The sequence below is a fragment of the Anastrepha obliqua genome, chromosome 6 (assembly GCF_027943255.1).
Source record: "Anastrepha obliqua isolate idAnaObli1 chromosome 6, idAnaObli1_1.0, whole genome shotgun sequence".
Classification (NCBI taxonomy): domain Eukaryota; kingdom Metazoa; phylum Arthropoda; class Insecta; order Diptera; family Tephritidae; genus Anastrepha; species Anastrepha obliqua.
Genome location: NC_072897.1, coordinates 5014440 through 5041055, shown reverse-complemented (window position 1 = coordinate 5041055; position 26616 = coordinate 5014440). Strand labels below are relative to the sequence as shown.

Here is a 26616-nt window from a genome sequence, read left to right as displayed (position 1 = left end):
AAACAACAATGGGTACATACCCATCAAGACAGGAGAAGTCAGGACAATTAATCACTATAATAAAATCCTACATTTCATAAATTTAAAGACGTATGAGGAAACAATAGCATTAATTTCTAATAATCTAAACACATTAAAGGGAATAACATTTGAAGATGAGCGACTTCTGGAAACGGTAAATAAAAATCTAATATTGCTGAAAGCAAGAGTGAATAGTATACACATTCACTCTAAGTCAAAAAGGGGACTAATTAACGTCCAGGCTGTCTCTGCAACGAAGACAGTAGAACCCACCCTATAACTAGTTCACTACGAGAATCCCCCAACAGATTTCATAACGGAGGACAACATAAAATTTGCCATTGACAGCTTTAAACCTTACAAATCACCGGGACCTGATGGAATCATTCCCGCTGATTTGCAACGCACAAAAGATATGATTGCACCTACACTCGCCTTAATTTTTGAGGCAGCGATACGTCTTAACTATATCCCCAAGAAATGGGCAGAAGTAAAAGTGGTATTCATTCCCAAAGGGGGGAAAACCACACATACGAAACCGAAGGACTTCAGGCCAATTAGCCTATCATCCTTTTTGTTAAAATCTTTAGAGCGGTTGCTAGATGTGCATATCAAAGGAAGGATTAGCGACAAACTATCACCTTCCCAACATGCATACAGTAAAGGCAAATCAGTGGAAACAGCGCTCCATGAGCTAGTTCACACAGTCGAGAAATCACTTCACTACAAAGAATTTACCCTCGCTGCCTTTCTAGACTCGAGGGTGCTTTCAATAACATATATCCGGAAGCAATTACCACTTCGCTAACGGAAATAGGAGTAAGCAATGCAATAGTCTCGTTTATATAACGAATGCTAACTGGGCGAACGATAAACGCAAATTTGGGTGACACATTTGTTAAAAAATTTCCGATCAGGGGTACACCCCAAGGTGGGGTAATCTCTCCACTTCTGTGGAACCTAACTGTCAACAATCTTCTACAAGAACTGGAAAAAATTGGAGGTAAAACAATATCATACGCCGATGATATTGTAATAGCAATCTCGGGGAAACACCTTCCAACAATATGTGACCTTCAACAAAGATCTCTCAACAGACTATCACTTTGGTGTAAAAGTCGAGGACTAGAGGTAAATCCGGAAAAAACGGATCTGATACTTTTTAGTAGGAAACACAAAACACCTACTCTTCAACAAATATTCCTAAGAGGGAAACCACTTAGAGTAACAGAAAGGGCAAAATATCTAGGACTTATACTAGATAGGAAGCTAAATTGGGGGCTCACAGTCGCAGACAGAGCACGAAAAGCTATGACCGCAATGTACTCCTGCGGAAGGCTTATTGGGAAGAAATGGGGATTGGAACCCAGAATGATATATTGGCTCTACACAGCAGTGGTTAGGCCAATTCTCTACTATGGTATAGTAATATGGTGGGATGCCCTTCAGAAGGGTGTGAACATCAAGAAACTGGACAAAGTGCAAAGACTAGCATCTGTTCTGATAACCGGCGCTATGTCAACCACACCATCGAAAGCATCATATGCGACACTAAACCTCCTTCCGGTAGATCTGCGGGCAATATATAACGCACGCAGTGCGGCAATAAGGCTGAACACTCTAAACAAGTGGTCAAACACGAATTATGGCCACGGTAAAATCCTGGTGGCACTTTGGGGCTTCCCGGACTGGTGGACTATGCACTCCCCGTTTACGACCCTCCTACCCTCAAGGGGAGAGTGGGAACGGGACCACGTGAGACAGGGCGAGTCCATCCATGTTTACACAGATGGCTCAAAGCTCGAGGGCAGGGTGGGCGGAGGTGTATATTCTGAACATCTGGGGATCTCCTTCAGTTTTCGGCTCCCCGACTACTGTAGTGTCTTTCAGGCTGAACTGATGGCAATAATAAAAGCCGCGACACTGATACAGTGTGATGCGATATCCGGAAATGATATCTACATTTTCACTGATAGCCAAGCGGCGATAAAATCTCTCACAAAACAGTCGACAACCTCCAAGGTAGCCATGAAATGCCGCACATCTCTTAACGAGATGGCTGAGTCATTTCACCTAAAGGTAACATGGGTTCCTGGCCATCGCGACATTGAGGGTAACTGTAGAGCCGATGAACTAGCAAAGACTCGGCACTAAATTGTCTGACGAACACATAGATAATGACATAGGGATACCCTTACAAACATGTAAGCTACACATCCTTCAAGAAATTGTAAAGAAAGCAAACGAAAGATGGCGAAATGAAGCAACCTGCAAAATCGCCCGTCAACTTTGGCCGGCTCTAAATGCTAAACGCACAGAATCTCTGCTAAGCCAAAATAAACACAGTCTTAGCACATTGATCTCAGTCATAACGGGGCACTGCCTAATAGGTAGACACGCCCAAAGGATGGGTGTGCAAACACATGACATCTGTAGAAGTTGTCTAGATGAGGACGAGGAAGAGACAATCTCGCACCTACTGTGCCACTGCCCTGCTCTATCCAGACGCAGGTTTACTATTATGGGTAGACAATTTTTTAATGAGCTAATATAGAAGACCTCAGTACCATAGAAATCAGAGATATTCTAAAATTTTTGAAAAACACACACTGGTTTTAGGAGAGATAGGGACAAGCTCCCCACGCGGCATCACAATGGGCTATGAGCCTGAGTGTGTCCCACAGGACAACCGCTTCAACCTAACCTAACCTAACGTCCTAGGAAAAGGCTTAAAGTACATCGCCGGCTCCATGGACAGCGACGATGAACAGGAAATAAAAGACGCGTTAACCAAAATAAACGACAATGAAAAAGGCACCTACAATAAACTAAGTGACTTGACGTACATAAGCAATTTCATGACCGAACAAATAACTAACATAACTGCCCATATAAACAAACAACAAACTTTAGTCAGTAGATATATTAATGAGTTCAAGGACGGTGCACAGAATAAAATCAAAACACTGGAAGACGAAGTCCGATTTATCGAACAGACTTATAGTATAAACAATGACATATCGCTTTTGAATAACCATGTTGATAACATAGGACAAATTATATTTTCCAGCAAATTGGGAATTATTCCCACGGACATTTTGACGCAAAAGGAACTTAGTTTGATTAACGACTACGATAGCTATAGCAATACGAAAATTGTAGTACTTTTCCAAGAAAATAACATTATTCTAACTTTACTAATACCTCAATTCTCTCCTAGTCCTCTGGCCAAAATCCAATTTGAACCATTACCAAATATTGCAAACAAATCAGTGTTTTTGAACCCATCAGAAATATTAACAGATAACTCTAATAAAATTTATAGTATAAATGTGAAAGACAAATTAGAAAAAAACTTGATTTCATTAGATAATGAATGTATTGCAAACATTTTAAAATTTAAGGAAGCACAATGTAAAATGGAAATTTCAGTAAAATCTGAAGTAGTAGAAATGGTACAAGGAACACTCATATTTAAGAATTTTAAAGGAAAAATAACTCACGATTGTAACAAATTAGAAATAAGACAAGAAGGAACCTTCCTCATTAAGTTTGAAAATTTTAATATTAATGTTCTGAATAAAACCTATACAAATGTAAACTTGAAAATGTACGAAACACTCGTATTACCAAATTTAGTCACAAAAATCAAAGAAACTAAAAATGCTACAAAATTGGACTTACAAATTGAAAATCTATATTTAAAACAAATACAAAATGAAGATACCATTAGAAATTTAGTAGATGAAAATAAAAAAATGAATGTAATTAGCTTAAGTTCAGATATATCTATTGTACTTTCAGTTATTATTGCAACTCTTATTCTCGTTTGCATTATTAAGTATAGACAAAAGCTGTATTTATCACCTCAATCAATAATAACTACCGAACATATGCCAAACACCCAAGCGGGGCCATTTCTTGAAATTAAAACACCATAATTCAATACTCGATTGCGGACAATCGATTTAAGAAGGGAAGAGTTAACCCAAGCCAAGTTAACGAACTCTTTACTTCTTATATTCTTTATTATAAAAATTGCTTACTCAATTTTCATATTGATTTCTGCAATAATGCAAGTATTATAAAAATTGCTTACTCAATTTTCATATTGATTTCTGCAATAATGCAAGTATTATAAAGTTGCTTATTTAAGTTCCTAGAATTAAACACGCCACAATTTTTATTAATATAAATTAAGTAGTTTACTTGTTTAAGCGGCTTTGTTGGATTTGGGAAGTTAGTGAATAAAGTGCGGTCAGATGGACCGGTAATAAAAAAATTTATTTTTTTAGAACTTATATTTTACAAGTTCTTAACTTACATACATACCTATGTGGTTATTAAAAATTAAAATTTGATAGAGAAATTGGGGCGGCAATTCATTCCTGCATTGTCCTTTCGCTTTTCAGAATTTAAGAGGACAATGCAGGGATGTGTTTGTTTGGAATAAACAGAGACAATTTTATTTATTTTTAAACTTACTTATGTTGCCATATGAAACAAACTACAAATTATATATGTATATTATTAAAAAAGGGTTTCTTTTTCGAAAACTCAATAGTTGTGATGGTATATTGTTCATTATGTTTTGTTGTTCACAGTGTAAGAATATTGTCGCAATATGGAGAGAGGTCCAGATCTCCAGTTTTTGGTAGAGTGATTAACAGAGAACCACTTATACCACAAGGTGTAACTATTGGATATCATCAACGGCATTATGATGTCGACAGTGTTGGCAGTGTGCATGGAGCTGAAGCGAAATCAACATCGACTTACCATAGTGCGGGTGGTAGCAACAGTAGTAGTGGCTCTCGCAGACCTTCAAAATACCGCTATGTGGGTGCAAATGGCTTAGCAGTAAACGGGGCAATTGGGAGCAACACGAGTCCTGTTAATGTGCAAGGTAGCTTTCAACGTTTGAAAGAGCTTATTTGGACTGAACGCGCTAAAGAACTTACACAACAGCGACGAGCAGAGGAGTTATCCGCCCGTGCCGCCGTCCTCAAAGAGATTGCTAATGGCCAAAAGTGAGTACACTAAGTTCAGTTTGTATTTTAAGTATAAAAAGAACGGCCCTATTAATTTACTGTTGGTACCTTAATAAGAATAAGTGCGCATTCTTTGTATTGAGGAAGTTTTAATATATACTATGAGTATTTTACGCAACCTAAAAGAACAGGAGGCAATAATATTACATATTTAACTCGAAACACGTGTTCTGACGGACAAAGGTGTACAGGTGAACTAGGAAAATAGTATTTTCAGCACTGTTTCAATCAATAAAAGCGTCGCTTTGAGTAAGTAATTTCGCTAAGTAATTGAAAAGTACAAATGTATATTAAATATATAGATATTTATTGGCTGCCGCCCATGATCCAATATTTAAAAGAAATATAAAATCATGGCTGATTATCTCAAATATATTCTTCTTCTTAATTGGCGCGATAACCGCTTACGCGATTTTGGCCGAGATTAATAAAGCGCGCCAGTCGTTTCTTTCTCGTGCTAACCGGCGCCAATTGGACACACCAAGTGAATCCAAGTCCTTCTCCACCTGATCCTTCCAACGCAGAGGAGGCCTTCCTCTTCCTCTGCTACCACCAGCTGGTACCGCATCGAATACTTTCAAAGCCGGAGCGTTTGTATCCATTCGGACGACATGACCCAGCCAACGAAGCCGCTGGATCTTTATTCGCTGCGCTATGTCTATGTCGTCGTAAAGCTCATACAGCTCATCGTTCCATCGTCTGCGATATTCGCCGTTGCCAACGTGCAAAGGTCCAAAAATCTTACGCAGAATCTTTCTCTCGAACACTCCAAGCGTCGCTTCATCGGATGTTGTCATCGTCCAAGCTTCTGCGCCATACGTTAGGACGGGCATGATGAGAGTCTTGTAGAGTGTTAGTTTTGTTCGTCGAGAGAGGACTTTACTGCTCAATTGCCTACTTAGTGCAAGGTAGCACTTGTAGATTATCTCAAATATAGCTTCCTTTAATTCAAAACTTGCTCAGACAAAAAACAATAGGGCTCTGAGTATGAATATCTGTAACATGTATCCGCTTATAAGTACCTTTACACCGTCATTACCCTGCGATTTATTTGGAAGAAGACTCCCGTTGCCAAACACTACCAATTCAACGACTGCGAGATCTGTTTTTAGGAAATTTCCGTTTGCAACGTTTATGCATTTCCTTTAAATATTGCTGTTTCCACAGAAGTTAAAGCACTGAGAAAGTAATAACATACAGTCACAATCTGGAAGAAGAATTATTTTGTGTGTGGGGTGCCAGTACTGGAAAACAATATTTTTTATTTTTACCCGCTCAAAAAGCACTGTGCGATATGAAGCAAGTGCAGAACCGGGCGCACAGAAAAATAGCACGATTTGCAAAAAAATCTCAAAAGTTCGCATTCGTTTTCATAAACAAAATGTGCATGTAAATATGTATATTATAGATACACTAAGGTGCTTTCCATTTCAATTCAACCGGGTTATTCGGGTCAGGTTCTTCGATTTCGATGTAACTCAAATATGTTGCTCTCTGGTCAAAATATTGAAACACGTATTTTTTTGTTCGCCCGAAAAAAATTGTTTTCAAGATTTATCGGCAATTTTGTTTTTCGGCTCAAAATCGACTTTTTTTTAATTATATAGACACTTTTTTTTAAATGCTCATAACTTAGTCAAAAATGAACCGATTTTAATAATTTTGGGTTCAAAATGATCGTCATTACTTACACGAGGGATTTAGAAACAATTGCCAAAAAGTAATAGGTCTATGAATAAGTTCGTGCGGTTTTTTTTTTCGAAATTTGAATTTCGGATCATTCCCATGGCTTTTAAACGTTTCGAAATGGTTGATTGATCAACTCCCAAAGTTTTTGCAACCTCTCTTACGTTTGAGCCGGATCTTGATCGAGCAATTCCTCCAATTCGGTATCCATGAACTTTGGCGGCGCGGCCAAAATCACCACTTTTAAAGCGTGCAAACCACTTCTGGCACGTTCGCTCAGCTAGAGCATGCTCACCATAAACTTCCACCAAGATACGATGACTTTCGGCTGCTTTTTTCTTCATATTAAAGAATTCCCCGCAAAAACACATTATTTGGCACGAAATTCGACATTTTCAAGTGTGGTAAAAATATTGTTGTTTACGCTTCAAATAAAAAACTTATACTGACGTTTGTGCCTTACGACAGTAGCTCTCCAATGAATGTTTGGAAATGTGGATCGATGGAATTAGTTGAAAATTTTTTATTTTGCAAAGAAAAAATTGAAATTTTTTCGAAATTCAATATTTCAAAAAGTGTATTTTTTTTTAACTTTTTCCAAATCAAGCGGACCTCTCAAACTTCAATTGAGCTGAATGACCAGTAGCTAAAATGAGTTGTGTTTGAGTAAAAAACTTGTTTCGCACTTTTTGTTTTTTGAAAACAAAAAAATTTTCTATTACTTTTTTGCAACTGTTTCTGCATGAAATTGCTCGTGCAAGTAATGACGATCATTCTGAACCCAAAATTATTAAATTCGGTTCATTTTTGACTAAGTTATAAGCATTAAAAAAAAAATTCTTATATAATTAAAAAAAATCGATTTTGAGCCGAAAAACAAAATTGCCGATAAATCTTGAAAACAATTTTTTTCGGGCGAACAAAAAAATACTTGTCTCATTATTTTGACCAGAGAGCAACATATGTATTTGAGTTACATCGAAATCGAAGAACATGACCCGATTGACCCGGTTGAATTGAAATGGAAAGCATCCTAACTGAAAATTAGCTGCCCTTTTGTTTCAAAGTAAATTTATAACTTCACTGCTATACTCGTATTACTTTTTCGTGCATTTTTTATTAATCCCATAGGTAAATGCATTTATTATCTTATTATATTTATGCTATCAGAGAACAAAATTCGAAATTATCAATACTACACAATGTCGAAGTCGTAACCTCGTTATAAGCAACGGCGGCTGTGGGCAGCTCAGGCGCGTGAGGGAAAATGTGGTTCGTTCGTTTTATGAAGGAAATAGTGGTTGTTATATTCAGTAACATTTTAGATTGCTTGGCGGCAAAGCGGCAATCGCGCTGTTCAGTGGATGGACTAGTGGATATCGACTAGAGGATGGCAAATTTCATTATTCATTTTATATACATACATATACACATAGTAGAAAAAGTCTGCGTTCACCTATGCAAATATTCTTTGCATTAGAAAAAGTTCAAAACAATAAATATTTTAGAAATTTTTTTAATGAGTTTTATTTAGTTCACTTAAACGTAACTATCACACATATTTCGCTGCCAATAACAAACTAAAATTTAAAATGAGATCACATAAAATTAAAAAGGCCATTCAAACTAAACGGAAAAAGTTTGCGTTCACTTCAATAATAATAAAATAAAAGGCTGAAGATCATAGAAATGTTTTAAAATTAATAGCTGGTTGGATATCTACGCCTTTTTATGACTTCTAGAAGGCGTCTTTTCATTGATCCAACTAGTTTGGCTGTTATTTCTGGACTTACGGCTTCCCATTCCTCTTTAAGCGCGTTCTTAAGCATTTCCTTGCTAGTTATTGTACGCTCTCGTATTTTTTTTTTCTAGAACGTCCCATAAGTGCTCAATGGGGTTAAGGTCAGGTGATTGTGGGGGTGTGCGAAGTTGTTTTGGAACATTATACAACAACCACAACCTAAAAATCTCTGCTGTGTGTTTCGGGTCGTTGTCCTGTTGGAAAACAAATCTTTCACCGAGTCCCAGTTTGATTGCACTTTCTCTCAAATTCGTTTTTAAAATATCGAGATAATCATGTCTGTTCATTATCGACTCAATAAACTGTATATTTCCAACGCCCGAACTAGCCATACACCCCCATATCATGGCACCTCCTCCCCCATGCTTTACCGTAGGTACCAGATTTTGCTTTCCAAGTGCCGTTCCGTTTTTCCTCCAAATAATCTTACGACCTTTTATCCCGAAAATGCAAAACTTGCTCTCATCTGAAAAAATCACACTATTCCAAAACTCAGGTGGCTTGTTTACGTATTCCTTGGCGAAAGCCATCCGCTTAAGTCGATTTACTCGCGATATGAAGGGTTTTTTTCGGGCCACTCTGCCGTGAAATCCGATTCTTTTTAGAATTTCTCTTACTGTATCTGGATGTACTTTCTTTTGGTATTTTACTTCTATGTCTTTTGAAATTTGGCTTGCTGTTAGTCGTGGATTAGACTTCACAAGAATAGTTATGTTGCGTTCTTCTCTTTCCGTCAGTTTTTTTGGACGCCCAGAACGAGGCTTAGACTCCAAACAATTCGTTTGCTTGAAGTTGTTTATCACTCTTTGGACCGAGGAGTATTGCCTCCCAACAATTTTCGCGATTTCCCGATAGCTCTTACTATTTTGCCACAAACTTACAATGATTTTCCTTTCACCAATATCTATTTCTTTTCGCCTTTGGTCCATAGTAACAAAAAACGTATTTCTAATATCAATTTTTTCCTCTTTAGATTTGTTCTTAACCGCGTCAACTACATGAATGATTTAAAATTAAATTTAACGTACTTGTCATTCAAATAATCGTCACTATTTGAAATGAACGCACACTTTTTCTGCTCAGCCTATTTAAGTATTGTAAATGTACTACAATCTCTAACTCCTAGGTGGAGCATAGGGCGTCTATTAGTAATGTATGGCTATGCTCAGGCCATTGTCTTACAGCGGCGCGCTGGGAATCGCTAGACTCGCTGTTTGTCCTTCCAACCAATAAAAAAAATGCGTCATGTGCGCGAAGTATAAAAGAAGTAAGTTTTGAAACAGGAGATACTCGAAACCCCTTCAAACCGAGGAAAACTTCAGGGCACTCCCCGAAATCGACGACATATGTGTCAATCAAAGAACAACGATGCGAAGTAATGGACGCAAATGCCGAAAATGCGAGGGAAACTCCTAAAGTTAGCCGAAAGCCAGTTTGGATGGTAGAGTTTCGACAGTCCAAACCTCTCTTCTGGATACACCGTTGCCAATAGGACCAGTAAGGTCACAACTAAATCCAGAACTAGAAGATTCGGCAAAGAAACGAACAGCAGCTAATACAGTTGGGCCAGCGTTCACTAAAAAAAAGACGATAAACCAGAAGAATGGCAAACTGTCCGGAGGCGAAAAGGCAAGTATCCCACTAAACCTACGGACGACTCAAGTAAGCGATCCAATGAAGAGAAGTAGGTAGCGACAAAAAATAGGAAGTTTTAACGGTGACCGGACTCTGTACTCGTTAAGCCTGCAGACTGTTTTAGCTATGCGGAGGTCCTTAAAAACTTACACAGTGAAATAAAACCTGAGAAATCAGATTAGGTCTGCGAGAAAAACCAAGGCCAGCAATGTTGTTCTGGAAATTTCTAAGGGTGGAAAGACACAGCAGCTCTGCGATTCCAATACAGAAACATTGAAGGACGAAACAAAAGTGATGGAAATGAGGCCAAAAGTCTCTATCGAAGTATAATATCTGTATGCTCTTACAGAAGAGGCCGAAGTCATAGAAGCTATCAGAAAAACAACTCAGAATTTGGAAGAAGACCTCGGATGCGCCTGTCAAACGCAAACAGCAAGGAGCAACGGCACGCATTCATAACAATGTCATTGCGGGAAAACATGATGTTAAAACAGGAACGCTTAAAAGTATAAAAACTAGCTCCAGGTTCAGACAACGAACTTAAATTAAGCATTATTACAAATGTTTTGAAACAAGAAGAGTCAAGGGCTATTCATTCGATGTACAAAAATTAACTAAAGTGGTGCATATGTATAGAAAAGGAACTCAAACCGACTTGCAGGAAAGCATGTTACCGATATTTGGCCGTCGCAGCTCTTTAACTTGCCTTCTTTGGGATTTCATGGAGCATTATAAATAAGAAGAAGTACTTTTTCCGGAATATTTTGTGCCCGAAGGAACTCTTTTTCCTGTTTACTTAAGCAATTTTTTTATTAAAAGAGGATTTTTCGTTTCGACAAAAAATTATCATACCTCAGCACCAAATGCTCTGTCCAACGATTCTTCAAATAAAGCTAGGATCATGCAAGCACTTTTATTTTCTTTGCAGATAAATTTTTTTAATGAACGCAGGTTAGCCGATTTCCCAATAACCATTATTTTTACTTCATGATTTAATTATTTTTGTTAAGTTTTTCCAAAAATGTGTGATTCCATTAACAATCTTACGTGAAAATTTTTCTCTGCAAACTTTTCAGTCATCGTATTCCATGCTTTTTTTTAGTTTGCAACTAACCATTCCTAGGCACACTAAAAGGTCCAAACGGGACTATTACCAACACATTCGTAGAAACACTAGAGCTTCTTCTAAAGACTCACTTCCCAGATTGTAAAAGTCATGACCCATCAATCGACAATAGTCCAACCATGGTAACTCACCATCAGCGGAGATCGACGGTCTCATTTGTCAATAAAATCATAAATTTCGAAAGGGTAGAGTGGGCAATTAACTCCTTTAAACCCTTTAAATCACCAGGCCCGGATGGAATATTCCCAGCACTTCTATCCAAAGGCACTGTGGAACTGATCCGAGTCATGGTGAAAATCTTCAGAGCTAGTCTAATATTGGAATACATTCCAAAGACATGGAGGAAAGTGAAGGTAATATTTATTCCTAAGGGAGGTAAGAAACCCCCTGATTCTCCAAAATCATACAGACCAATCAGTCTATCGTCGTTCATGTTAAAGACAATAGAAAAACTACTTGAATACCATCTAAGAGAAGAAGTAATCTTCAAAAAACCCCTTCATAAGCTGCAATTTGCTTACCAAAAAGGGAAATCCATAGTCACAGCACTGCACACACTCGTTGTCAATATAGAAAAGGCTCTAAATCAAAAAGAAATAGCCCTATGTTCCTTTATGGACATAGAGGGAGCCTTCGAAAACGTAAATTACAAATCCATGGAAACAGCACTCGAGAAAAGAGGTGCAAACCCAATATTAACACATTGGATAAGCCAAATGCTTAATCAGAGGATTATTAAAGCTTCGTTAGGCTGAACTTAATGTCACAACTGTAAAGAGATGTCCGCAAGAAGGAGTTCTTTCTCCACTGCTATGGTCCCTACTAGTTGATGATTTGGTGCAGCACCTAAACAATAAGGGATTTATAACCATTGGTTATGCAGATGACATATCTGTTAAAATAAAAGGCAACCATGAAAGGACCCCTGCAAACGAAATAAGGAATACGATTTGAGGGCATGCACCTGGAATGTTCGGTCCCTTAATGGGGAAGGTGCCTCTGCCCGGCTGGTTGATGTCCTCGTGAGAGTAAAGGCTGACATCACTGCCATCCAAGAGATGCGATGGACGGGGCAAGGTAAGAAAAACATAGGACCTTGCGACGTCTACTACAGCTGCCAGGTAAAGGAGCGCAAATTCGGTGTCGGATTTGTTGTGGGAGAGAGACTTCGTCGCCAAGTACTGCCGTTCACTCCGGTGGACGAGCGTCTCGCAACAATCCGCATCAAAGCGCGATTTTTCAACATCTCGCTAATTTGCGCCCACGCCCCGACGGAAGAGAAGGACGATGCGACCAAGGATTCTTTCTAAGAGCGCTTGGAACGTTCCTATGAGCGCTGCCCCCGCCACGACATAAAAATCGTGCTTGGCGACTTCAACGCCAGGGTGGGCAAGGAGGGAATTTTTGGTCCCACAGTCGTAAAATTCAGCCTGCACAACGAAACATCCGGTAACGGACAGAGGCTGATCGACTTCGCCGGGGCCCGAAACATGGTAGTCTGTAGCACCAGATTCCAGCATAAGAAGATTCACCAAGCTACCTGGCTGTCTCCAGATCGAACAACGCGAAACCAGATCGATCATGTTGTGATAGATGGAAGACACGCTTCTAGTGTATTAGATGTACGTACGATCCGAGGACCCAATATCGACTCGGATCATTACCTTGTTGCAGCCAAACTGCGCACACGCCTCTTTGCAGCAAAAAACGTACATCTACCTACGCAAAGAATGTTCGACATCGAAAAGCTGCAATCACAACAGACAGCCAGAAGATTCGCCACTCGACTCTCACTCCTGCTCTCGGAGAGCACTGCCCAACACACCGGCATGCGCGAGCAATGGAGCAACATTTCTCGTTCCCTACGTACCGCCGCCGAAGAAGAAATCGGATTCCGGCGAGCCCAAAAAAACAATTGGTACGACGAGGAATGTCATGCTGCCGCCGACAGAAAAGATGCCGCCTATAGAGCCACGCTGCGATCGGGCGCAACGCGAGCCATGTGGGATCGCTACAGAGAGCTGAAAAAGGAAGAGAGACGTATTATCCGACAGAAGAAACGAGAGGCCGAAATACGTGAGTGCGAGGAGCTTGAGATGCTGGCCAATAGGAACAACGCCCGAAAATTTCACCAGAAAGTTCGGCGGCTTACAGAAGGTTTTAAGACCGGGGCGTTGTCCTGTAAGAACAAAGACGGCGATCTGGTGACTGACGTACAGAGCAATCTTAAATTATGGAGGGAACACTTCTCGAACCTGTTAAACGGTGACAGCTGCGCATGTCATAGAGAATGTGAAGATCCCGATACCCCAATCGTTGACGACGGAGTTGTCGTTCCGTTACCCGACCATGACGAGGTGAGAATAGCAATATCACAGCTAAAGAACAACAAAGCCGCGGGCGCCGACGGACTGCCGGCTGAGCTATTCAAACATGGCGGCGAGGAGCTGGTAAGGTGCATGCATCAGCTCCTATGCAGAATATGGTCGGATGAAAGCATGCCTGCCGATTGGAATTTAAGTGTGCTCTGCCCAATCCATAAGAAGGGCGATCCTGCACTCTGTGCCAATTACCGCGGGTTTAGTCTTCTAAATATCGCCTATAAGGTTCTAGCGAGCGTATTGTGTGAAAGGCTGAAGCCCACCGTCAACCAACTGATTGGACCTTATCAGTGTGGCTTCAGACCTGGAAAGTCTACCATCGACCAAATATTCACAATACGCCAAATCTTGGAAAAGACCCATGAAAGGAGAATCGACACACACCATCTTTTCGTCGACTTCAAAGCTGCATTCGACAGTACGGAAAGGAGCTACCTGTATGCCGCTATGTCTGAATTTGGTATCCCCACAAAACTAATACGGCTATGTAAGATGACGTTGCTCAACACCAGCAGCGCCGTCAGAATTGGGAAGGACCTCTCCGAGCCGTTTGATACCAAACGAGGTTTCAGACAGGGTGACTCGCTGTCGTGTGACTTCTTTAACCTGATGTTGGAGAGCATCGTACGAGCCGCAGAACTTAATCGCTCAGGCACAATTTTTTATAAGAGCGTACAATTGCTGGCGTATGCCGATGATATTGACATCATCGGCCTTAACAACCGCGCTGTTAGCTCTGCCTTCTCCAAACTGGATAAAGAGGCAAAGCGAATGGGTTTGGTGGTGAACGAGGACAAAACGAAGTACCTCCTGTCTTCAAACAAACAGTCGGCGCACTCGCGTATCGGCACCCACGTCACTGTTGACAGTTATAATTTTGAGGTTGTAAAAGACTTCGTTTATTTAGGAACCAGCATTAACACCGATAACAATGTCAGCCTTGAAATCCAACGTAGAATCTCTCTTGCCAACAAGTGCTACTTTGGACTAAGTAGGGAATTGAGCAGTAAAGTCCTCTCTCGACGAACAAAATTGACACTCTACAAGACTCTCATCATGCCCGTCCTAACGTATAGCGCAGAAGCTTGGACGATGACAACATCCGATGAAGCGACGCTTGGAGTGTTCGAGAGAAAGATTGTGCGTAAGATTTTTGGATCTTTGCACGTTGGCAACGGCGAATATCGCAGACGATGGAACGATGAGCTGTATGAGCTTTACGACGACATAAACATAGCGCAGCGAATAAAGATCCAGCGGCTTCGTTGGCTGGGTCATGTCGTCCGAATGGATACAAACGCTCCGGTTTTGAAAGTATTCGATGCGGTACCAGCTGGTGGTAGCAGAGGAAGAGGAAGGCCTCCTCTGCGTTGGAAAGATCAGGTGGAGAAGGACTTGGCTTCACTTGGTGTGTCCAATTGGCGCCGGTTAGCACAAGAAAGAAACAACTGGCGCGCTTTGTTAATCTCGGCCAAAGTCGCGTAAGCGGTTATCGCGCCAATTAAGAAGAAGAACCATGAAAGGACACTAACAGACTTAATGCAAAATGCCTTGAACGCAACATGGGAATGGTGTAACAAGGAGGGGCTGTCGATCAACCCTAACAAAACCACAATAATCCCCTTCACAAGAAAAAGAAAGTTAGAGTTTCCTACATTGAAAATAAATGAAACAGTGATAGAACTAAAGGAAGAGGTCAAGTATCTAGGTTTAACCTTAGATAAAAAACTCACTTGGGAATCACATATAAATAATATAACAAAAAAAACACGAAATCCTTGTGGACAACCAAACAATTACTAGGGTGATCCTGGGGCCTCAGCCCTAGTATGGCCCTCTGGATATACACCGAAATGGTTAGACCAATCATACTGTATGGAGCACTAGTATGGTGGAGCAAATCTATCCAACAAACAGCGATAACCGAACTGGGAAAAGTACAAAGGCTTGCTTGCCTATGCATCACAGGGGCTATGAGAACTACCCCAACAGCTGGCATGGAAGCACTCCTTAATCTCCCACCACTTCATATAGCAATCCAAGAGGAAGCAGCTACGCAAGCACTCGTGCTACACATGAAATAAAATTTCAAATTAGGCAACCTCACCGGTCACCTAAATATCCTAAATAAAATCAAAAACACCATAAGCATGGCTCAAGTCTCAGACCACATTGACCCAACCCTCTGTTTCACAAAAGGATACACAGTTACCTTTCCTGAGAGGATCGAGTGGAAAACAAACCCAAAATGGATGAATGATGATTCACAAAAATGGTACAGTGATGGATCAAAAACACCTTATGGTGTAGGAGCAGGAGTAGTGGGGCCCAGAATCCACAAATCATTCACTCTCACCAGGGACACCACCATCTTCCAAGCGGAACTATACGCAATAATGGAAGCAGCAAACATCATGCAACGTAGAAACCACAAGAGAGTAAAGATCAAAATACTCTCGGACAGCCAATAAGTTCTAAAAGCTTTAGACAGCTACACCTACAACCCAAAAACCGTCTTAGAATGCCACAAGGCACTCAATAACCTGCCATCCAAAAACAATGTCTCATTAATTTGGGTACCGGGACATGAGGGATATGACGGCAACGAAAAGGCAGACTTTCAAGCCAAAAAAAGGGGCAGATCCAAACTTCATCGGACCTAGTCCCATGTTCGGATTCAACAAAAACAGCCTGAAACAAAAAGTAAAACACTGGGCCAAAACTCTATTAAATCAGCATTGGAACAACGTAGAGGGTCTTAGACACTCCAAAAAGTTCCTAAATTTCAACGCTAAAAGAGCTGACATGGCCCTCACGTTAAAAAAAAGAGCATTCGCACTCTCACAGGCGCCATCACGGGTCACTTCACCTGCAACAAACACTTACATGAATTAGGCATAACTAACACCAGCACCTGCAGATTTTGCTGCGAAGATGAGGAGTTTATAGAACATCTCATTATCGAATGTCCGGGGTTGACGCATAGAAGGAAAAGGTTTTTAAAGAAGTTCATGCTTACAGAAGAAGACCTTCAATCACTCCCTCAGAAGGAGCTGGTACAATTCATAAGCATACTTAACAGTCAATAGACAGCATAGGGTGCACAATAGATCAATATGGTCGCAGTGCTAAAGGGCTATACCTTAACCCTTTACAACCATTAACCATTAACCATTCCAAGCGTGGAAGCCTCCAGGCCTTTTCTTAGCTTTTTCTATTAGCTATTTCTTTGATCCGCAAACTAATTGGACAACGCCTTTTCTATTTTCAACATGGAAATGCTGATGTACTATATTATAGAGTGTAAGCATTGTTCCAAAGTCGAGAGGCCTGAAAGGATAGTTGATATCAGACTAATGCAGTTGCAACCCGGTGATGAGTGGGAACCAAATGCAATAAGAAGGAGTCAGTTGAATAACGTTGACCTGGGAAAGATCATGGAAGCGGAAAATGCTAGAGAGAGACCATCTAAAAATGAAATGGGGGAAGAAAGTCCTGGGGCTAAGGTGTAGTAGGTACAGTGGAATGGTCTTAAAACAATTAATGGAGTTCTGCATCGTGTATGGGAAAGCGAAGATGAAAACCTTTCCTGTGATCTGATTATAATTCCTAAAACAAGAATTGCATCTGTGTTAGAGGAAGTGGAAGTCATCTTTGTATCACTAAAATGCTAAAGAAGATTAAGCAGCGTTTTTACTGGGTAAATCACAGACAACCAGTAGCCGAAGGGATTTAAAGTTTCGCGGAGTGTATGCAGCGAAAAACCCGAAGGAGAGAAGTCGTGCAAGATTACAGCAATAAAACGCGTGTTTACCATTTGAGCGAGTTGCCATGGATGTGGTGGACCCCTTTCCAACGAGCGACTCCGTGAACAAATATGTGTTCATTGTTAGTGGCCAGAAGTGTACGCTCTACCAATTCAAGATACCAAAACCATTCATGAGGTTTTTGTGCACAATTGGTTGACTAGACTTAGAGTACCTATTAAATTGCATTCAGGCCAAGGAAGGAATTTCCAATCCGCAGTACTTAAAGAGATGTGTTGCTTATTGGGAATTCAGGAACCCCGTACAACACCCTTGCACTTCTAATCAGATGGAATGGTCGAAAGATTTCATCGCACTCTGAAGTAGCAAAGGTTGAGTAAAGTTGCGAAAGGTAGTTGGAAAATGCCAGCGAAATTTGGACAAACACATCTAAATGTTCCTGTTGACCTATCACTCAGCTGTACATGAAACTACTGGCCAATCGTGTATAAGGACCATCTTTGGAAGAAATTTAAGGCTTCCGGGTGATTAGCGTTCAGAAGAGGTGTCGCTTCTGCAATCGACGGAGGTAGTGATTAGGAAACACTGCAAAATGGCATGGATGAATTACACCAGTATGTGAAGCATCACACTCAGCTAATAAACAAAATGAAGGATCGATATGAACGTGCTATGAACTCCAAAGGGTTCGACGAAGGTAATTTGGTACTTCTTTATAATCCGCAAAGGCATTTCTCCGAAAGGTCCATACAAAGTGAATAAAAAGTTTGCTGAAGTATCGTATCCTTGAGAAGCAAAGCGAAAGTGTCTGGTGGTGAACAAGGGCAAAGAGAAGTACCTCCTATAATCAAAGAAACAGTCGGCGCACTCACGTATCGGCACCCATATCACAGTTATAATTCCAAGGTTATGAGAAAGTTCGTTTATTTAGGAGCCAGCATTCATGCCGATAACAATGTCAGCCTTGAAATAAACGTCGATGCGGTACCAGCTGGTGGTAGCAGAGGAAGCAAAGGACTCCTCTGCGTTGGAAAGATCAGGTGTAGATGGTGATCGAACTCAGAGTAAAAGAGTTGTTTGAACTGTAAGAGATTTGTTTAAATTTTAAAGAAGTGAAAGTCTTAACAATCCATTACATGGAGTTGGTACATTTAGATAAGACTGCTTGTTTGGTTGAGTACTGATGCTTTGAAACATAGAAGTTTATTTGTAAAAGAATACTATTAAAGACAAAAACAAAACATGTTTATATATATACAGTCACTCACCCCTTATTTGATATAGATACCATTTTTTTGTATTATCTTTTGCGGAATATTATGGAAAAACAGAATAAGCAGACATCTTATTTATTTTGCTTTATATCATTTCTCAACATAAAATAAAAAGGGTTTCTACTCATTAAAAAAACATACAGAGAATTCACGCTGCAGGTTAAATGATGCAGTCAAAAGTAGCGCTATTCTCGGCGCAAGTTTCAACAAACAAAATTGTATTTTTAGTATGCGAGAGTTTGTAGAGACATAACGCAATATTTAATTTTATGTACTCTTTTTTTTAGCCGTGGGACCGCTTACTTCGAGTGTTAGTTAGTTTTGGAGCTTTTCAGAAAAGGAATGTTGTATCGTAAAATGGCTAAAATTGTGCATTTAAGTTCGTCAACAGTTCAGCACATTATTGACGCTTCATGGTTGCAAATCGTGTGGTAAATAAGGGAGGGCAGGCTCAAAATAAAACTTTCACAGAGAAAGAATATCAGTGCGCCAAGTGAAGAACAAGCAACTTAACTTGTCATCCAGAAACTAAGGGAAAGTGAAAATACTGAGGGAAGCAAATTTAAATGGCAGTTATAGTAATACACTTTTCGTAAGTGCAAGGAATAGAAATTAGAAATTGCAGTTTGCGCGTCACCATCTAAATAAGACCCCATTTTGCAGGACGAGATAAAAATAAACTTTTTTGGGCCAGATGACAGACCTGTTATATGGCGCGAGGCCAATACTGAGCTTACACCCTCAAATTTGTGAGCTACTATAAAACACGGCGGTGGTAAAGTTATGGTTTGGGCATGCATGCTATCTGGATATGAAATAAAACAAAATAAATAAAATATCTGCATAATCTGTTTTTCCATTTTTGCAAAATATTATATAATAATATGACATATAGAACACTTTGGAAAAAATCGTATCTGTATCAAATAAGGTGTGATTGACTGTATGTATATCTCAGTTTGTTGTATATTTTTCGGACCGACGAATACAGAGTCAGTGTTGTAAATTCTTCATTATTACAATTTGCTATAATCATTTTTAATGTTTAATCAAAATATTGTTTTCTGTTATCGAAGCATTAAAATCTTTGAGCTCGAAAAAATTTGTCAGCTTGACAAATAACACAAGGCTTTTTCGACATGTCGTTCCGACGCGATGATTCTCATGATTCATAAATGGTATTAATTCAATGCTGTGATCTAAGGTGTTGTCAAGCTCTTCGGACGTGCCTACTCTTAGATCTGTTTCGGTGTTTTATTTTAAATATTAGTGCGATAGTAAAGGTTATTTTATATCTTACTTAAACACTTTAAGTATGCATTGTACATGGAAGCAAAAGTTTGACCGTGGCTAGCCTAAAATTCAGTGATTTAGGTGTAAAAAACTATTCCATTTAAAATGTGTTCATTTATCTGAAGCCGATACTGACTTCTTCTTTACAAATCGGATAGTGTATTTTACTTACTTACGTAGTTGTGCCAGTAGTACTCGTGTCTCACGGGGAAGCTGGAGCTCTTCATTTGCAATAGGTGGTGGTTGTTCTCCGATTACGACATTGGTGAATGTCGTTTATTGACTGTCTGGTCCAGTTTTGTCCTAGATTTCGTCGGCGTAGTTTAAGAGGCGTCTCCTGACGTGCCTGGGAGGCGGCTCAGGCTCAAGCAGGTGTCTGCAGGGGTGAAACCTGCAGTAACATCCTAGCAGGAACTGCTTGCTGAGCAATTTGTTATGCTCCATTACTGGGAGCATTTGTGCCTCGTTGTGAAGGTGTTGAACAGGGGACGTCAGGAGGAAACCATTCGCTTTCCGAATGGCAGTATTTTGGCATGTATGTAGCTTTCTCCACTGCGTGTTAGGCGACCAGACAGGCGCAGCATAGTTCGGAACCGGCCGACCAATTGTCTTAAATGTCGATAGCAACAGTTCTTTGTCTTTGCCCCAAGTGCTGCCGGCAAGCGATTTGAGGGCCTTGTTGCGATTTTGGACTTTAGTGGCAATTGCGGTTGTGTGTGCTGAGAAGGATAGGAAGCTGTCGAAGGTTACACCCAAAATTTTGGAGTTGCTTACCGCGGGAATTGGTGTGTCGTCGACTTTTACCTTAAGGGACAGCTGGACCTCCTTTGTCCAGGTGGTAAAGAAGGTCGCCGTAGACTTAGTGGGGAAAAATTGGAGATTCCTCGCAGGGAAAAAGGGAGAAAGTTCGGTGAGGTTGTTGTTCACTTTAGAACACTGGCCATCGATGTCATAGCCGACATATTATCGTACAGTCGTCAGCGTATGAGAGCAAAGAGACTACCTCTGGTGGTTGGGGGAGCTTCGAGATGTAGAAGTTGAACAGCAAGGGAGAAAGGACACCACCCTGCGGTACACCTTGCCTTATCTTCCCCTGCTCTCGAAAAATCACTGACGAGTGACGACCGCTCAGGTAGTTTGCGGACTACCTCTTCAGCCCTGGCGCGAATGTCGACTGATAAAAATCATCTAGTGGCATGGAATGGCTGACTGTAGTGTGGGAGTAGGAGGGCTTCAAGTGTCTTCACTACTCTGGAAAGGAGAGTTATCGGACGATAAGTTTCCTCTTGATTGGCGGGTTTCCCAGGTTTCAGTAGTGGGATCACTCTCCCTGCTTTCGACTTATCAGGGATGATGACAGTGGCCAAGGACAGGTTGAAACCCCTTGTGAGAAATCCTACTCCCAACGGTCCTAGGTGCTTTAGCATCAGCGCGTTTAGTCCATCAGGGCCAATGGCTTTTGATGTTTTAGATTTATTAATGGCCCCCTACACCTCATCACCAGAGAAAGCAAGTGGCGCACTGCCGTTCGTCAGTTTGTGCAGCCTTCTGGTAGCACGACGCTTGGTTCTGTCGGCCGGAGGATGCAGTATAAAGAGTGGGCTAAAGTAGCTCGCTTCCTTGGGTTCGACAGGGACCAGAGGTGAGGTTACAGGTCCTCAGGTGCTCAACCCAGTCAGTCCGCTTGTGTTGATCTACCAGTTGCCGGATCTCCAAATGAGATCCCTTATGCGGGGATCCCCGGGATCGACCTGGCGTAGATGGTCATGCTTGTTTGCTGGCTGCTTCGGCTGGGAAATGAGGACGAATGTCCTTGAACCTTCCAGCAGGGATGCAGGGATGCGCGCACATCGGTGGGGATGGGAAGAGCGGCGAAGGTGTCTTCAGTGAATTCCACGAAGCCGGCCCAATTAGCTTTTTTAAAGGTAAAATATAATATTACCGGTTATTCGCGGAAACAACGTCGGCAGGTCTCTCAATCGAGACGATAATGGGCAAGTGGTCTGATGCAAGCAATAGCATAGGTCGCCACGTTATGCTATTTATCGGACCCGCGCTAGCTATTATTAGCCGTTAAGGCATCAGACGCCTGCTGGCGGGAGCAGTACGACGCCACATACCGTGTGGAGCACTCCCTATGAGTCTTAAGGCCTGAACAGGTGTTAAGGTGGCTCCACCCGTTGCACTTATTGCACCTAACCGAGGTGGAGTTCGGGTGGAGCCGTTTATGGCATACGCAGCAATAGAATACCTCTGGCCCAGGGTTGGATTCAATACCAGCCCTGAGGAGAAATATTTGGAGCAAGGTTGCTGCGAGGAGTTGCTCCTGTGACCTAAGGGGTAGGGTGATATACTGTTCACTAGACAGAGCTAGTTTACTGGCGTGGCAGCCCTTGGTCGGGAAAAACCCGAATAATTCCGGTAACGTAGAACCGGCTGCCATGGGAATGAATCGAGTTTTCACTCTCGCTCAATCACTAACTGTCGCGCTAGCTGGTGTTGCACAAAAGCAAAACAAAGGGCTCCAGAATGGCAAAGAGTTGGAGTCTATACTTAGTGTGGTTTTGAATGAGTTCGCTGGGCTCAGAGCTAAGAATGTTCGTGTGATATCTCTTCTTTGGTCTTTATACGATGATAAACAGATGTTATTTGGAAAGGTTGATAACCATCAAGCGGAGCTTCTCTCTATGCAAGCTCTCTAAGCTAAAAAGCTGCAATACTGCAGTAACTTCGACTGTAAATTCACTTATTTGCGCTGAGGCTGATGCTGTTGGTATCTCGCGCGCTAAAACACGTAGCGGTTGCTCTGCTACTCTCACGTCGTCTACTTCTGTCGCAGATGACGCCGCTGCTTTTATCGTCAATTCCCCTACACAACTAACTTCGCTAGTCTCTGCTATTAAGCATTGCTCTATTGACTCAGAAAATAAGTGCAATAATCGGTTGTCACTCATACAGTTGACGCACGTGATAACCACCGAAGTATTGTTGTCACCAAAACGAGTTCAGACATCAAAGTTGCTGCTCGTATGTAGTGACTGCATTTGTGGTCGTTTAAGCCGTCTGTCACAACTGATAACATTACCGATTATGCAGAGAACGTTAATGTATAGAGAAGTCTCAGTGACAGGAACGTATGGAATTTTGAGATGTACTCGCCCGACCACAGGCACATTTTTTACTATAAGTTAACAGCAATGTACTGAATTATGTAAATTTAGTAGCAGTCGATTAGAATTTGTTCGTGATTAGAAACAAAGAATGTTAACGCTGTAGGCTCAATTTTTCCCAAATCATCCACAATTATATAAATATGTTTATACATATATCTGTGGTCATAATCAATAATCGCCTAAGTCGACTTAAGAAAGAAATGAATTATGTATACTAGCATATTCAACTAATAAAACTGTATATTTACGCGAAGTTCCTATCACTCTAACTAGTTTTTTTAGGGCAAATATTATTAAAAGCATATTAGCCTAACTCGCAACGAAGCGCTATTGCATTTATTATATGAGTCTAAGTATACTTAAGAAGATGGTCAATTACAATAATGTTATATTTAAATGGCCTATAATAACTTAAGTTGTTTTTGCACCTAAATTTTTTTTAAGTTTGTCATACACAAGAGAGCTGACATAAGAGCCAACGTGAAGGTGAGTGTTTATTACAAATTGAAAATATATATAATATAAGCATGCACTATCTCTTCAAAAGTTGTTAATGCATTTTTGTTGTGAGGTTTTAAGAGAGCTATATCTTCATACGCGACAAATGCGAATGACATATGCTCTTATTCTTTTTTCAAAGTGCAGTTAGATTGGTATGCGTAAAGCGCCATTTTAAAATCATTTGAGTTAAGCAATTTCCTGAGATTAATGCAGAGGTTATAAGAGGTCAGAAAAAAAAGTTTCGGTAAAATTGAATATTTTCTGAACTAAAAAAATATAATAAAGCAATTAATAAAAATATTTAAAATTAATGAAATGGAAAACGAAGTAAATGTAACAGGTAAGATTGAACAAACAAATAGCTTTGCTAAGTTGCTTAAATTTTTGCAATTAATAGGTTATGATGAAAGCAGTCACATGTCGTTTTTAGAGGGCAGTGGGGCTGATTTACTAGCAAATGTTTCTAATACTCTAATACTGAGAATGAGGCAGATAAATCAAATTTACAGGAAAATCTCCGTTTTGACAGTGATGACTCAGTCCTAGATTCCGACTATGAGGACTCAACTTCTACTAATAATGGAAATAGTAGCAATTTAGATGATGATGAACTGATCAACGAGGCCCCGATACATCCCAAAGAGTTTATTCGAGGAAACAATCATGCACAAGACGGAACTTGGGAAAGGCATACGTTAATGTAAAGGGTGTTGTTGTATCGGAAAGAAAATTGAGACCTCTTATTATTGATTGTCGCATGAAGTGCAAATCAAAGGTTCCGCTTGCATTTCAGAAAAGCATTTTTAATAAATATTGGTCGTTGGGTACGTACAATCAGAGAATTTTTTTTCATTGGTTCCTTAATTGAAATCAACGACAAAAACACTCAATATATGCAAAAACACCCTGAAAGTCCACGTGAGCGAAAATTTCAGGCTGCTTATTATGTTGAGTTTGAAGGCCAAAGAGTGCAGGTATGCCAAAAATGCTTCCTGCAGTGTTTTGATGAGAGTGCCAGTTTCGTCAAAACTGTTTTGAAGAAGAAATTACACTATCCTAACAGTGACCTTGTTGATAAGCGTGGATCAGGTGGAGGAAAAAATATACATACTTACGGATGATAAAGTTCAACTTGTAAGGGACTACATAAGCAGCTTTCCAAAATACGAAAGTCACTATACCAGGAGAGATACAAGTTGCCAATACTTACATGCGGTATTATCCCTGGCCCAAATGTATACTTCGTTTTGCGATAAATACAAAGCCAACGTAGTTAGTGTTTCCTCATACAGTGGTATTTTTAAAAGTAAGGTGCATCTTTAAGGCCTTTCTACACGATATGGTTTCTACATATGACTTGTCATTCTTTCTACACTCACGTATTGTCGTGTGACTTCCAATGCTTTAAGTAGTTCAATTTATTTGCTTTTTTCTTACAATAAATAAATAACTCCAAAAAATGTTGCCAACAAATTAAGGAATAGGTTAATATAGTTATGTGTCAGGCGAAAATAGAATCGTTTCTATTTTGTATCTGCAGTTTTCTAAATAGACATATACATATGACAAAACATATATGTAAGAAGCCTTTTACGCTTCTTATAATTATTTAATTAAAAAATGTTTTACAGCCATGAATATAAAATTTAAGAAGCCAATACCTGTTCTACGCGCGAAAAATTTAGAGCTAAAATTGCTATTGCTAAACAGGAATCCGATGATATTCTACTACGTGATTTAGAAAAGGAACTATTAGCCCATCAGAGTAAAGCAGATTTTGCATATGAGTCAAAAAGAAATGACAAAACTTGCGCTTCCGATGATCCCAAAGTTAAAGTGTATACTTTTGATTTGCAGCAGTGTTTGCCTACCCCATACTTAAGAAACTCAATAAGTTTCTACAAAAGGCAGCTTTGGACCTATAATTTAACCGTACACGACTGTACAACTGGCACCCCACATTGCTTTATGTGACATGAGGCACTTTCTGCCCGTGGCGGCAATCAAATCGCATCATGCTTATTCAAACATATAAACAATCTTCCACAAGTTAATCATGCAATCTTTTACAGTGATTCCTGTATGGGACAAAATAAGAATTCATTCGTGTGTGCAATGTTCACATTGGCACTTGAAATCAACCCCACTTTAGAAATTAATGATCACAAATTTTTAGAACCTGGGCACACGCACATGGAATGCGATGTGGATCACGCTGTGATAGACACAAGTACATCATCCACGTGACTGGTACAATTTTATAAGAAGTGTACGTTCCAGAAATCCGTTCAACGTAATTGAAATGAACTTGCAAGATTTTTTTTGATTTCCAGCTTTTCTTAAAAACAAAGCTAATGTGGAGAACCAATAATCTAGATGGGGAAAAATTCGTTTGGAAAGATATTAGATGGCTAAGATTTACAAAGAGAAATTTTGCAAAAATTCTTTATAAAACCACTTTAGACGAACATGCTCCTTTTAAAACATTGAACTTGTTAAAACGTGGTGTAAATTCAATAGCAAAAAGCGACATATCAATGCTAACACAAGACATTAAGATCAGCTCAAAAAAGAAAAAGGATCTCCTTAATTTACTACCATTTGTAAATCCATGCTTTCATCCTTTTTATAAACGTTTGTTAACAGATAACTCAACTGATGTACATCCAGATTTAGTAGAAGGTGAATCAGAAACCGAATAACTTCGACTGATATATTATACTTATACTTTTAAATAAATATTACATATAAATATTAAAAAAAAAAGTTTTCGGAAAATGTCATTTAGTTTAAAATAATGAATTTGTAAAATTCCTTTTTTTTTTAATAAACTCGTATTAGTGAAATGGACTAACTCTTTATCTTGGTAAATTTATATATGCAGAAGTTCCTTAACTCAATATGTGC

The 26616-nt window shown here is 40.0% G+C and overlaps 1 protein-coding gene across 1 annotated transcript in view; it reads left to right on the top strand.

The window, feature by feature from the left end:
- Nucleotides 1-2771: 2771 nt before the first annotated feature.
- The window catches only part of LOC129249905 (uncharacterized protein DDB_G0287625), an 80958-nt gene continuing 57113 nt past the window's right edge, over nucleotides 2772-26616 (top strand). Inside the window, exons 1-2 of the mRNA XM_054889570.1 lie at nucleotides 2772-2863; nucleotides 4626-5051. Coding sequence (XP_054745545.1) covers nucleotides 2772-2863; nucleotides 4626-5051 — 518 coding nt within the window. The remainder of the gene's footprint in view (nucleotides 2864-4625; nucleotides 5052-26616) is intronic.